The 14,192-nt window shown below is 40.0% G+C and overlaps 1 protein-coding gene across 5 annotated transcripts; it reads right to left on the bottom strand.

Annotated features, from left to right (window-relative positions):
* Positions 1-1,164: 1,164 nt before the first annotated feature.
* Trim68 (tripartite motif containing 68) lies at positions 1,165-10,807 on the bottom strand. Of its 5 annotated transcripts, none has more exons than XM_026401076.2 (7): positions 10,690-10,807; positions 7,361-7,854; positions 5,605-5,700; positions 4,246-4,506; positions 3,772-3,794; positions 3,127-3,227; positions 1,165-2,944 (listed from the first exon to the last, which is right to left on the bottom strand). In XM_026401076.2, the coding sequence occupies exons 2-7, from the start codon at positions 7,784-7,786 to the stop codon at positions 2,394-2,396; spliced, it is 1,458 nt and encodes a 485-aa protein (XP_026256861.2). In that variant the 5' UTR covers positions 7,787-7,854; positions 10,690-10,807; the 3' UTR covers positions 1,165-2,393. The 5 variants fall into 5 exon arrangements, with proteins under 5 accessions (XP_026256861.2, XP_026256862.2, XP_026256863.2 ...); XM_026401077.2 differs by having other exon boundaries at positions 4,246-4,500; XM_026401078.2 differs by lacking the exon at positions 4,246-4,506.
* Between the last annotated feature and the right edge of the window lie 3,385 nt (positions 10,808-14,192).

Here is a 14,192-nt window from a genome sequence, read left to right as displayed (position 1 = left end):
GAAGGGTTTTCATGCATGAAAAAATTTATCCTTTTGTCTGGTCTTAAAAATTAGACAATGTGATATATAACAATGTTATTTAATTCATTTAACAAATAGCCAATGCATATAAATCAATGTTAAACTGTAGCAAACAACCAACAAATCCCAGATAGTAAATTACACTTGAGGTCATTTCATTCCTTAATTTACTCTAGGTTTGAATAAATTTATCACCTAATTGTCCTTTTTATTTCTAGGAACCTTCTAAGCAACGTTGATTTGCCCCCATCTTCTTTTGCTAAGTGTCCTTGGATATAACTGGAAGCACTTTCTAAGAACCTATTTCTCAATTCTATTTCCCAGGGAGTCCCCACACAAACACACATGATCCTTCTAATGCAACTCGGCTCAACCTTTTGTCAGGATCAGGTCTTTGACTTACCAGATCATTTCCTGATATTAATATCCACCCCTCACCCCTTTTTTCCCCTAATTCCTGAGAAGCAACTTGGACACATGGTGGTAGAATGAGTTTATTTCTTTACTGTGGCCTGTTTGACCTTCTTCATATGTAAACAACCAATACAATTAACACAGAAAGGCAATTTTTATTATTCCTTATTATGACCAACTGGAAGCAGCTATGTGTCTGTGTATACCAAATGTAGTATCAATTTTACTCTCCAATCCTAAATTAACCCTATAGATAAGGGTTTTCATGCAAGGATAAACTGTGCCAGAGGTTGTGTTATATTGCCTCACAGAGACAACATGCAATTTTGTAAACATTGTAGCACTCACAATAGGGCCAATAATTCTCAAATACTTGGCTTGCCTTGAAATTTGTTTCTAGCCATAGTTACTTCCACATCATAATCTTATGACTTGTAGTGAACTACTTTTGTACAACCTTTCCCGCTAAAGTCAACCTTTCTCTCTAAGGCTAACAATCATCTCTCTAAGGTCTAAGACCAATATGTGGTCTTAATTCCTTTTCATTATAATATCTGATCTCAAACTCACTTTTTGTGTCTAGTCCTGTTCTTTCTCTGCACATTTCCCTCCCCTATAGATTCAGAGAAAAGAAAGAATACAATGGAAGTAAAAAGAAGAATGAAGATTCCCTTGACATCGAAAGATCCAAATTTTAGCCTAACTCGCTGGTAGATGAGGTTTCCTTCCTGTTTTCTTTTTCTTTTCATTATCTTTATTTTGTAAGCTGAGGTCGCAGACCCTACTCTATTCCAAAGACAAACACAGACATGGTACCTTTCTGTCTAAATGGCTACAGAGTGTCACAAGAAGTCCTCAGAAACAAAGGCACTGCTATGTAGATGCTGACTGCACCATAGGCAAGTGAGAAGGTCACCACATGCCAAATCCATGGTTTGCCTTCCTGAGAAAGGAACAATGGCATGACTGGGATCTGGGATCTTTACAACTACCCTATGGAGTAGGCAAATAAGTTGTTTTGAGCCAAATTATGCCCATTTTCCAATGAGGACACTTAATACTTCTCAAATATGTGAGAATTTTCAGACCCAAATGTAGTGAATGATATGATGACAAGTGACCTTAGAAGTGAGTTTGTCACTTGTTTCATTTGAATGTGAAAAATAACTTTATAATTTTTAAAGTGATTTAAAAATTATTTGTAGGGCTGGGGCTGTAGTTCAGTGGTAAAGTGCTTGCTTCTCATGTGTGAGGCACTGGGTTCAATCCTCAATACCACATAAAAATAAATAAAAATACTGTGTTTCCATCTACAACTAAAAAAATATTTAAAATAAATTATTTATTTTAAATTTATAGCTTTGTAAGAAATAACTTGCTTCAAGGCCATTTCAGTTTTCTCATCCACAAAGTGAAAATAAAACACTAAGGCTCATAGGTTTTCTGATACTGCCATTTAGAGAAAAAGGCAGGGCTAAGAATCTGAGGGACAATGATTTGCTCAGCTCATGCTCAGGATGGGGATGGCAATGGGACATTATTCTTTAGGCTCAATGGTAAACTCTGTTTAAAAGGTTTCCTGAGATTGGAACCACTTTGTCATGCTCACTGACTTAACTGTGGCATTTGACAGAGACCAGGCAAGAGGGTTGTGAGCTACAGAATCGACAAAGTCCTGATCCTTACACCAACAAAGTATCTGAGCACTGCTGAGCCTCACCATTGACCATGCTACTTTTCCCTCATGGATCACAGTGATCATCTGACTGACACTCCACTCTTTCACATGAGTGGTTTAGCGATCAACTTTGGCCCAGGACCAAGAGACCACAGGGTTGGGCAGAGGAGTCCTTGGATTCTAGGCTTGGTTCAAGGGGACACTTCTCAGTGGCAGGATCCTCCGACACCCCTGTGGGCCAGGCCAAATTCCAAGGGCGCTAGGGTAGACAGTGGCTCTACTAGTCCTCACCATCCAGGGAGCAGATGGTTAGAGGAGCAGTGTTGTTTGCACAAATGCTGTAGCAAGGACTAAAATAGGGCAGGAGGCGTCCAGGGAAGGGATGAGGGGGGAAAGTGAAAATGTGGGAGCCATTGTCAGTCACATTATAGAAGGAGATATCATGGGCCTCATAATCTAGGAAGACCCCCACGCGGCGAGGAGGAACTGGCAAGGACAGAAGCAGGTAATTATCAGTGCCTGCCCGGTACTCAGTTCCCTTCCTCAGCCTTATCACCCAGAATCCATACTGGGGGGATAAATAGACTACCTCCTTCCGGTCTACATTTTCTGTACACACTCCAAGACCCCATTCAGACCTGTCTCCCACCTCTACCTCCCAGTAGTGCCGGCCTGAGGAGATGCACTGGCTGCCAAGGACAATATTATAGCGGTAAAATCTTTCAGGATTGTCAGGGAGTTCCTGTTGAATGTCTCCATAGTGCACACATTTTCTGTCCTCTGACACGATCAGTCGGAAGTAAGCAGTATCTGGATCCAGGAGCACATCAGCTAGGGAAAAAGATCCTGGTTGGTTACACTAATACAGAGCAAGGGCCACCAGGGAGATTTCTCTGATAAATCCAGCCACAGATTTCTCACTGATGGGCATCTAGAGGGCAATCAGTTATTTCACTTCTGTAGGAGGGAGGGATCCCGCAAACTGCTATCGCAATCATCCCAGCATCCATTACCTGCATATGTCTTCAGGATCTCTCTCAGCCCCAGGACACGGCAATCTGTCTTCAGTTCCAGGGAGACTGGTTCTGGCTGCTGCAGTCTCCAAGACTCGCTCCTGGTAGAGGAGGGCTAATGTTGGGGCCAAGAATTCTGGCTCTACCATATGAGCCTTTCCTTAGAATATGGAAGAAGGGCATGGCCAGGGACAGTCAGCAAGGTGCCCCTCCTTAGCAAAGCAGAGATGTGATGATGATTTGGCTGAGTCTCAAACTATGACATAGAAATGAAAACTCTCAGATCTCCATGCTGTGGAAAAGTTTAGGTATGTATTTGACACCAGAAGAGGAAAAAGTGTCCTGCAAAGGAGAAAGGCTGGAACCTCTATGCAGTCTTTTCCTGCCCTTGGGTGATTTACTGGAAACCACCTATTTTATAAACTTCACCTAAAATTCTCATTGGTAATACCTGAAATGAATTCGATCAAGTACCAAGAAGAAAAAGGAAATATCAACAATTTTTCTTTAGCCAATATAAGGGAAGAGGGAAGAGATTATGGATCAGTGTCTACTTTCTGTTGCATCATTTTCTTTTCCCATTTGTGGGTCTGGCTTCTCTATCCCCTAAAAGGCTGCCTAGAGGCTCCAAGGATGGGAACATACCTGTTTAAGACTTCCTGAATACCCTAGAAGGAGAAAAAAAATGCAGCACATGAGTGCTTTGGAGGGAACAGACAAAACACTGAACTCTGGAAGGGGTTTCTCAGAGTGAAATGGAGAAAAGCTGAGCAGTGCTATAGCAGGAGAACCTGTGAGAGGGCAGCAGAGCAGAGTTGGCTGCATTGGCCAACATTAGGCTCCATCCAAGATTCCCAGTGTGGAGGGCAGGAACTGGAATGATGCCAAGCTGCCTGAGTACCTGCTGACCTATTCCTGGTTTGGAGAATGGGCTGGTCTATGGAACTACCACCTAACCAGGGAAAGGAGAACAGCATGTATTAGTTAGGGACACACAGGGTCCCTAACTGGCAGGCAGAGTGCTGACAGGCTGCACGGAAGATCAGCTAATCCTCTCTCTTGGAATCTCAGTCTATCTTCTGCTCTCACTTAGGCCTCCCAAGAAAAGGTGGTACTCACCTGCAGCATCCAACGGACAGGTCTCTGATACCTCTCTTCCAACTCTGCAGCCATCTTCCATAAGACCTGGCTCTGCTGTCTGAGCTCCTTGTGACTCAACTCCAGCTTATGCACAGTCTCTACTTTCTCCTGTTCTAGACTGGCCAGAGCTGCAGCTTCCTCCACCTCTAGCTGCCGACCCGGTGGCTGTTGATTATTTAGTAATTGACGATACTTCTCAAACTCCCACATGATACTTTGCTTTCGGATTTCCACCTGTATCTATGGAGCCAAGATTGGAATCAGCACTGATATTTTTTTTGGTATAAGGGTCACTCTGAATTGGGGACACTGACAGGTGTGTATGCATATACTGAGGAATGTTTGGTACAACCATGTACTAGGCACCGTAGAGACAAAGATAAAGGATACTAACTGTTCCTACCTTTATTCTTCCACAGCTTCAGGACATTCTTCTGGGTCTCTTTTATATGTTGAATATCCTTTATCTGAAATACCTGGTACCTGGTACAAAGGTGTTTTAGATTTGGGATCTTTTTGAATTTTGGAGTATTTTCTTATATGTAAAGTGATATTTTGGGAATTGGACCCAAATTTAAACAAGAACATTCATTTATGTCTCATATATACCTTATACACATAGCATGAAGGTAATTTTATATAATAATTTTTAATGTTCTTATATTTTGAATGCAATCCATCATGTTGGTGTTCAAAAAATTTTGGATATTAGTACACTTTGGATTTTAGATTTTTTAGATAAGGGGTATTCAACCTGCACCACTATTATTGACCCCAGTAGGATCCATGATACTATACTAGTACCATAAGAGCTAGAATATTTTCCATTTTCAGAATAATAACCAGATATACTTGCTAAAGCAGTGTAAATGAACTATACGGATAGATGGTGTTTCCTCTTGCTGGTATTATACCTGTTCAATGTACTACTTTAGATCACTTTCTTGATCAACCTTTCTGACAGTTTCATATTTATCAGCTTCAAGTGTATGTCAGAGATTATTTTCTGATATTTTAATAATTGAACTCATAGCAACTATTCTTTAACTGGGAAAGTGAAATGGAAACTATGATTTACTAGCATTAGACAAGCCACACTACCATGAGCTACCATGTATATGAGGCACATACTTTTCCTTTCTAATATATGAGGGCATGAGATCAGAGGTATCCCTAATCATAATCAAACAATGGGTGGAAAAGCCTATGGCCTGAGGTAAAAGGAAAGCTGGTATTGGGACTCCAGGCTCTCTGACTTCAAGCCCCACATTCTGCTACACAAAGATGAGAAGCTACCATAGCCAGCTCCAGAACAACATGGGGATGACAGCAACCTACCTTCCAAAGGGCAGTTCGTTTCTTCTCATTAACTACCAGCTTCCAGGCCTCATCTTGTTCATTCTTCAGATGTTCCAGAGCCTTGTGGAGTTTCCACTGTAAGAGATAAATAAAGAAACTGTTAAAGCCATCTCACACTGATTTAAAAAAAAAAAAAAAAAAAAAAAGCTTTTTAACACTGGAAGGTAATGGGAAAACCAGTGAACCTCAGACAACAAGAATCTGAATAGATGCTGGGAGAAAAAGGAATGCCATAGAAGGAGTGGACCTGGCTAGATGACATGCAGTGTAGCTCTCTGAGCTAAAAATCACTTCAATTCCCACAATGCCTAAGTGTCTGTAAAGTAGAAGAAAAGGCCCATTATAACTTTTCTAGAAAAAACATCCTGGATTTTCCTGTTCATGCCTAATTTTATTCTTATCTGTCTTGTTATTCTACTCAAAGTGTGGTCTAGAGTCAACAATACCAGCATTCCTTGGATGGTTGTTAGAAATGCAGACTCTTGTGCTGCATCACAAACCTTTCAAATGGGAATCTGAACTTCAGCAAGATCGCTGAGTGGTTCGTATGCACATAAAGGGCAAGAAGCACTTTCTTAGAACAGTAATACAAGGGGTTTCTACTGGAAAGAATTAAGTATTTTAATATGAGTTTAAATTCTGATGATTTTGTTAAAGATTTAACAAATGCCACATATGGCTTAAGCACCAAACATGCACTAATACTTTGGCATTATCCCTATTTTATAAATAAGAAAACTGAGGTTAATCCAAAGTCATCCAGCTAATAAATGGCTGGGCTGGGATTTAGCTCAGCTCTTAATTCCTATGTTATAATGTTATACCTCATCCTTATGCTAATATTCTCAAAAAGAAAGAAAAAGGAAAAGAAAGTATATACTTCTGATGTTTTAGAAATTCTTCCCAGATAGAAAAAAATAAATGGTTCTGATAAAGAATCATCAGCATAGGCCTGAGAGAAGAGCAAGGAGCAGCCTGGAGGCTGGAAGCTGACAAGGGTGCCTACAAAAAAGGAGCAGATGTGACAGAGGTGACTCCAGCCCCATACATAAGTAAACAATAGGAGCTGGGAAATGAGAAAGAATCCTGGCCAAAGAGCAAAAAACCAACGACTAGCCTTTGATCTTCCTTTAACTAACTTAAAGTCAGAAAGGATCTGAAAACAGATGCTGTGAGCATTAATACATATTAAGTGCTTAAACCAAAACTGGCACTGGCAAATCCGTTCTAAGTGTCGTCTTACCATGGTTCTTTTCAGCTCTAAAATCAACTATTAAGATCCTAAATTTCTAAGCTTCATTTTTGTCTATAAAATGAAGGAGTTAAAGTGATTCACTCAATTTCAAGTGATTTCTTGTGGCACTGCTAGAAGTTTACAGATTCTGATAACTGTAGCTGTGACTACTAAATAACAGCCTCCTATCTAAACTCACCCAAGCCACACAGAACTGAAGTTAAAAGTATCCTTCAAACTATCAGTATTGAAAATATACTTGTTTGGATATTAAGCCATGTTGGGCTTGGGGTAGGAAGTGGAAAAAGTGGGAGGGAAGAAAATCAAAGAAGTTCATGAATACAAGGAAAGTTCAATGTACCAGATTCTAGGGAACTGTGGGTGGATGTCAGAAGCCAAAGGAATTGGCTCTCAGTCTCTTGGGCTGGCCCTCGTTGTGGAGATGGCCAAATGAGGGCCAGTCATATCTGTGATATGGAATGGCCAGGCTCTATCTCCCACCTTGTACTCCCAGGCAACATCCTTCATGGGCAGGACACTGTGGGCTTCATGCTCTGGGGACTGGCTGCAGGCCTCACACATAATCAGTCCATCCTCTTTGCAGAACATTTTTATCTCTTCCCTGTGGAGCTCACACACATCGCCTTTCAGCTCCATTCCTGGACAAAGCTGTAACAAACGAACTTTTTCTGCAACACTGGCCAGCTGCCAATTAGGACGCAGGTTTCTTAGCTGGATAGGAGCTCGACAAAGGGGACAGGTGTAATCCCAGTTCTCAGATTCTGCTGGGACTTGCCAGAGTCCAAAGAGACAGCTATGGCAGAAGGTGTGGCCACAGTCAATGCTCACAGGCTCCTTCAGAAAGCTCATGCAGATGGGACAGGCCACTTCTTCCATAATGGCTTCCACCAAGGCTATGAGATCCATGGTTCCTTCTCATGTCCTCCTCAGAACATGAATAAAACTTGAATAAAACTAGGGAGAAGTACTGAAACCTACAAGAATAAAAGAAAAACAATTAAGAGAAAAAGGTAAAAGAAGAACAGAGAGATCAATAAAAATGATAAGTGACCAAAAAAGATCTCTTTCCTTTGGATCCTTTACTGACTTTATTTAACTTCTCAGCTGAAGTTCTGACTAGGCCACATTACTCATATCACATTAGGGATAGGTAGGGATGTCTTAGCTGATGGAATTTGTGAGTTCTCAGTTTTCGTTCATTTGATCAACTTTGGTTCTTCTCTGGGTTTTGTACTATTAGACCATCTCACTGCAGTCATGCTCTATACAGCAGCAGTTTCTCTTGAAGTTGGGTAAGAACACATAACATGTGGTATTTCAGTTGTCAGAGTAAGGTCATAAATACTTCCAGCCTCACTCTGGTCTGTCTGTGTGTACATTTATATACTTCAAGGTGCAAAAGGCCTATGTTGGAAGCCCATCGCTTTTATGCATAATTTGTTTTCTTATGCTGAACACTGTGAGAGGCCTTGGGTTTGATCCTCAGAACCACATAAAAATAAATAAAATAAAGGTATTGTGTCCAACTACAATTAAAAAATAAATATTTTTTAAAAATATAAGAAAAACAGTAGTTCTTTCCTTCTGCTCTGTGAATCCCTGCACTAACATACCTTTTCATTCACTAACACGCCAAGACTCAACCTTTTGTTTTTTATAACTCTTTAATTTGTTTTAATTAGCTATACATGACAGTAGACTGATAAAGCCATCATTACAGGAAAAAAACAACAACAAAACCCTGAGATTTTTGCCAGGGCCACATATGGATATGGAACTTGCATGGTCAATATTGGGTAGGCTCTTGGCTCACTGGGCATTATTTATTTACTTTGAAAGTTTGTGTTATGTGATAAAGTCTGTAAAAGGAAGGATCATGCTGGTTTATGCACCTAAATGGTACCTGCCATGCAGATATTGCCCAATAAATATTTGTTGAATAAACCAGCTTGGCTTAGAGTAGTTTTTTGTTTTGTTTTGTTTTTTTTTTTTGGTACCAGGAATTGAACCCAAAGGAGCTTAACCACTGAGGCAAATTTCCAGCCCCTTTTATTTTGAGACATGGTCTCACTAGGTTGGTTTACACCTTTGCTAATAAGGCTGGCTTTGAACCTGTGATCCTCCAGCCTCAGCCTCCTGAGCTGCTGGGATTACAGGAGTGTGCCACCACATCTGGAAAAAAATAGTTTCTAAATGAAAAATGCCTTTATAATTATAGGTAATTGAGAGCATAAATTAATAATAATAGCAAGTACTCCTTGAACACTTACACTATGTTCCAGGTACTGTTCTGTGCACTTTACACAGATTGTTTATTTCACAACTCTAGATAGAAATCATTATTGTTCTCATTTTACAGATGGTTGACGCAGGGTTCCACTATTCTATTTTAGGCAAATTACCTAACCTCTCTGATTTCAAGGTATAACACAAATTCAAGACAAAAGAGAGAAATCACTGTGGTTCAGGCTCATCCAGGAGGGCTTCCTGGATGAAGCAGGTTAGTATATCATGCAGGACTCTGTAAGAAGATATCAGCAGGTCATATCTTCCTGCCTCTTGCTTTATCATCTACTATCGGTACCAAACTATGGAATCCAGTTTTGCTAAACTACTAACCAACTCAAGAGCTTCTCAGTTCCAGCTCAAAACAAGCTGTATCAAAGGGATCCTGTGGAAAATGCTCTTCCCTCAATCTTGAAACAGCACCAGTGGCAGGACAGCAGCAAATGGATAAACTTCCATACTGTCCTGCAGATTCCATGTCCGTTCATTATTAGTGATTTGGGTTCATGCTGTTCTCCTAGCTGGAATGATGTCTCCATGATCCTACTCTTAACATCATTGTCAAATATTTATTGACTGTCTTACTTTGTACACTAAAGGTTTTATGTGAATAGGGATTTTGTCTGTTTTGTTCACTACTATTTTTCCAGTGCCAAGAACAGTGCTTAATATTGTTGAATGCATGAGAATTAAATGTAACTGTTGAAGTTCAGCTGATAGTAGGTTAGAAGTAGAGAAAATATTAAATCCTCATCTAAGCCGGTGGAGGGGGCGGCACTAAATGGCACTGCCTGAAGCTGACAGAACATGAAAAAGAGGTTGACATCTTTTATTTACAGCTAGAAAGGTTAACAGAAAAAACTAAAATAGCAACTGAAAATTGAGAAGACAGTGACAGTAGGAAATTGAGGCAAATAAATATCAAAATAAATCAAGAAATGAGATGAGTGAAAGCATATTATTTTGACTTAAAGTCATAAAAAGATATAACGTGGAAACATTAATAGTGGTGACCTCTGCAAAGATTTAGGGATGGATAATTATTGCTCTTCGGTAGAAGATGTTTTATTTTTTTATTATACATAAAATACTTCGACAAATTAAATAATTAAACGTTTAGTTGTTTCAATTGTGCCTCTGGCAGAGTAGGACACAGGTCTGAGAAGACATTTGAGGGGAGGGGACAGAGACTGGAAAAGACTTTGGAGGCAGAAGGCCAGGGGGAGAAGGGAGAGGGGAAGGCGGGAACCTCGGGGTCGAGGAGTAGTGGGGTATAGTAATCTTCTGGCTTTAGGGCGCTGGGCAGGTCCCAAGGGCATCTGGCTGATGGGGGCCGACTAAGGTGAGCTTGCAGGATTCCTGACTTCAAAAGGGGCACGGTTGTCTACCACCTCCCTTCTCCACCTGGATTAGTGTTTCGCAGGATAAATCGAAAGTGGAAATGTCCAGGTCCGCGGCCCAGTGTCCGTTGCGTGAGAAGGGACCCATCCCGCACCAGCGCAGGACTTACACTCAGTACTTACCCGCCCGTCCAGCGCCCTAGGTTCAGGGACTTGAACCCCGCGACCAAGCCCAGGCGATCCACAGCTCCCGGTTGGCACTCCACAGCGCAGTGGGCCCGACCCTGAAAGCCAGCGCCAAAGAGAGCAGGGAGGGTCCAGGCGCCGGCTCCGCCCTTCTGGTGACGCTTCCTCAGGAGCAACCAATCACAGACAGGAATCTGAGAATCCTAGCCTATCGGAACTGGGAACCGGAGTTGTGGCCTCCTCTAGGCGTGTCTGTCTCCACAGTTTTCCCCGCCACATTCCTCACTCAGAGCCACTTAAAAGGTTTACTAAAAAAAAAAAAAAAAAAAAAAAAAAAAAGTCTTCCAGGATTCATCATAGGATTGAGATCATCCAACGAAGGTCCAGGTTCTGCATTAAGAGACGCCCAGTTCATTTGCCGGTTTTTCATGTTAAACTGAGCAGCCTAGGAGATCAGGCAGATCTGGTTTTGTGACTCAATCCAGCACAGGGCCGGGTACACGTATTTAGTGGACTCTGAAGTTCCCTGCAGGATCTGCAACCTCTCATAGCTCCTGAGTCACATGCTGGGTTCTTCATTTAAAAACCCTCCCGTTTTCCCTGGCAAACTCTTATCCTTGAATGCTTACAAATAAGTTTCTCATCACAATTCCAATAATCCAACTCAAGAATTAGGAGCAAATGGAGTAGGAGAAGTGGAATCTTTGGTTACAAACTTCCTTTTAAAAACTTCCCCAGCCCCCACACAACAGATACCCACTTCCTCACCCAAACACACAGACACACACACAACATGCTGCTTGAGACAATGACCTGTATGTTGTATTTCTAGGGCTCTGTCTTTTTTAAAACTGCTTAGGTCGATACCAAACAAACAAGTGAAGGTACATCCAATATGGACGTAACCAGGAAATCCTTTAATTGATGCCCAGTCCCAAATGATTCCTCACTAAGACTGACACTCTTTGAATCCTCATGCCATTGTTGGAGCTCAGGCCATGGTTGAAATTCTGAAAGGTGAGACCCAGAAAATTCCTGAAACAAATGGGACTATAAACACAAAGAAGAAAACAGATAACTGAGATCTGAGATGGATTGCCACCTGGGTCTGGATAAATGGCTACCCTAATGGAATAGTGAGTGAATTAATTGAAACCAACCATTTATTTATTTTTATTTTTTTTATTTTTTTGAAAACAGTCATTTAAAACATTTATTGAGCATCACTTAGGTCCAGAAAAGAGATTGAAGATGGAGGTGAGTTTAGAGCTGAGACTTAGGATTCTGTCTAAAGGAGGTAGAGAACCTTTCCAAAAGTGCTTCTGGGTTAGAGGGGTGGTCACCAAGAGTGTGTATTAGGCTTTAAGAGTCCCAGAAGTCAGAGAGTAGAATGGAGAGGACCTTTACAAGAATGTGCTGGGCACGTTTCAGCGTGAGTTGCCACAGATGGGAATATAGTAGCATATGTATATGTTGTGTTTGATGTAAAAATAAATAAATTATAAATATGTATCAGAACATAGTCAGATATTACAATAGCAACTATTACTAATTATAGATTACTAACAGCAAGATATTTGGAGAGTTGGCTTCAGAACAAGCCAGAAAAATCTTGGTACTAGTATGATGTCAATGTTATGTCAGATTAAAACAAGAAGAAATAGCTTCACAATTTATTGTATTATTGTTTAGTTATATTTATTTTAACTTTAAATCCGTTTCAATAAGCTGTTTTTTCTTCAAGTAGCAATGTCTCCATCAATAATGATTGAATTACACAAAGTAGTACCTTTTTTTTTTTTTTCATTTCCCTTGATTTCTGAGAGTTTTATTTTTCTGGATTTTGGTCCCTAATATTATGTGTCTACCAACATTTTATTATATTTTCTGAGAGAATTATCTTTTTTCCCAGAGATCTATTTAGTTGATTGTCCCATTTAAAAACTTTGTTAATTGTTTATTATTTTAACTTATTCATTCCAATTTTATCTTTATTACTTGTGTTTGATTTGTTTTACTTATGTTCATTGTCTTATTTTTCTGGCTTCTTTTAGTGCTTTTAAATTCCTTTACTGGGGAGTATAAAATTTTCTCTAAATATGTCAGGCTGCCTTCCATAAATCACATTGGTACTTTTATTTCAATAGTTACTAAAAGAACCGTAAGAACAGTTTTGAATTTATTTTTTTACAAAATATATGTATATTTATTTATTTATTTTTGGTACTGGGGGTTGAACTCAGGGGCACTCAACCACTGAGCCACATCCCCAGCCCTATTTTGTATTTTATTTAGAGACAGGGTCTCAGTTGCTTAGTGCTTTGCTTTTGCTGAGGCTGGCCTTGAACTCGAGATCCTCCTGCCTCAGCCTCCCAATCTGCTGGGATTACAGGCATGTGCCACTGTGCCTGGCTAAATATCATTTAATTGAATTTTTAAATATATAATTTTTTAGGTTTGCTATATGACCACAATGCAAAAAATTTAAAAAACAACTTTAAAAATGTCATTATAAATTCTACTGTGAGAATATGTTATGTGACCAACAATGTAATTGCGTTATATAATTATTCACGAAGTGTGGACAAAAAACATAGGCTCTATAGTGTTAAAGACTATATAGTGCCCTCATACCAGTATAGTGTTTGATTGTATTGACCCATTGCTATGGATGTGAATAGCAGAAAATTTAGGCAGGAGGCAAGGGACTGAGGCCAACCAAAATGCTGACCAAAAATAACAATAAAATATGACAGGAACCTATTTTAAATAGGAAAATGACATATTAAAAAATATTCAGTGACTTATTGATGATGCAGCCAGCAATATCATCAAACTACCCTGGAGTTCCACTCCAGTGGAGTTTTCACTCTACCTTCAGATCTTACTCCCAAACCTGCCACTAGAGGCTAACTAGAAGCTAACTCTAGAATCTCTACCTTTGCTATGTTTGCTATCAGACCTCTTCATCATAATGATTCAGTGTGGCATCTCTTCTTTATATTCCTATTCCTAGTATCTGAATTGGCATCCTTAATCTAAGAAGGATATTTAAACAGATAAATGAAAGTAAGAATGAATCAGAACAAGGAAGAGATGAAGTGTTCTTACCATGAGGAGAATGTACATGAAGGCAGAGGATGACAGAGTATGCCATATTTAGGTGGTTGGACTCTTTTGGTACATCTTGGACTTAGCATACAAAAAAGAAGGTAGAATGGTTAGAGATGGGGATGAGTAATTTGCACTAAGATAGCTCATGGAGTTCTAATGAGCTGGGTTATGGAGTATGAACTTCCAGCTTCCATTCCTAAAGCAGTGGGAAATTTCTATGAACTGAATTTGTGTTTGGAAACTTTTGCTGCCAATAATATGGACAAAGGATTGGTAGGAAAGCTCTTCTGGGAGACTGACCAGTGAATAAACTATTCTGATAATTTAGGCAACAGATTATCTTGGCTTGGACTGGATAAAAGTTGAAGGAGATAGAGAAAAATAAT

The sequence above is a fragment of the Urocitellus parryii genome, chromosome 4 (assembly GCF_045843805.1).
Source record: "Urocitellus parryii isolate mUroPar1 chromosome 4, mUroPar1.hap1, whole genome shotgun sequence".
In the NCBI taxonomy this organism is placed as follows: Eukaryota; Metazoa; Chordata; class Mammalia; order Rodentia; family Sciuridae; genus Urocitellus; species Urocitellus parryii.
Note: the sequence above shows the minus strand (reverse complement) of the source record. Positions and strands in the feature narration are given on the sequence as shown.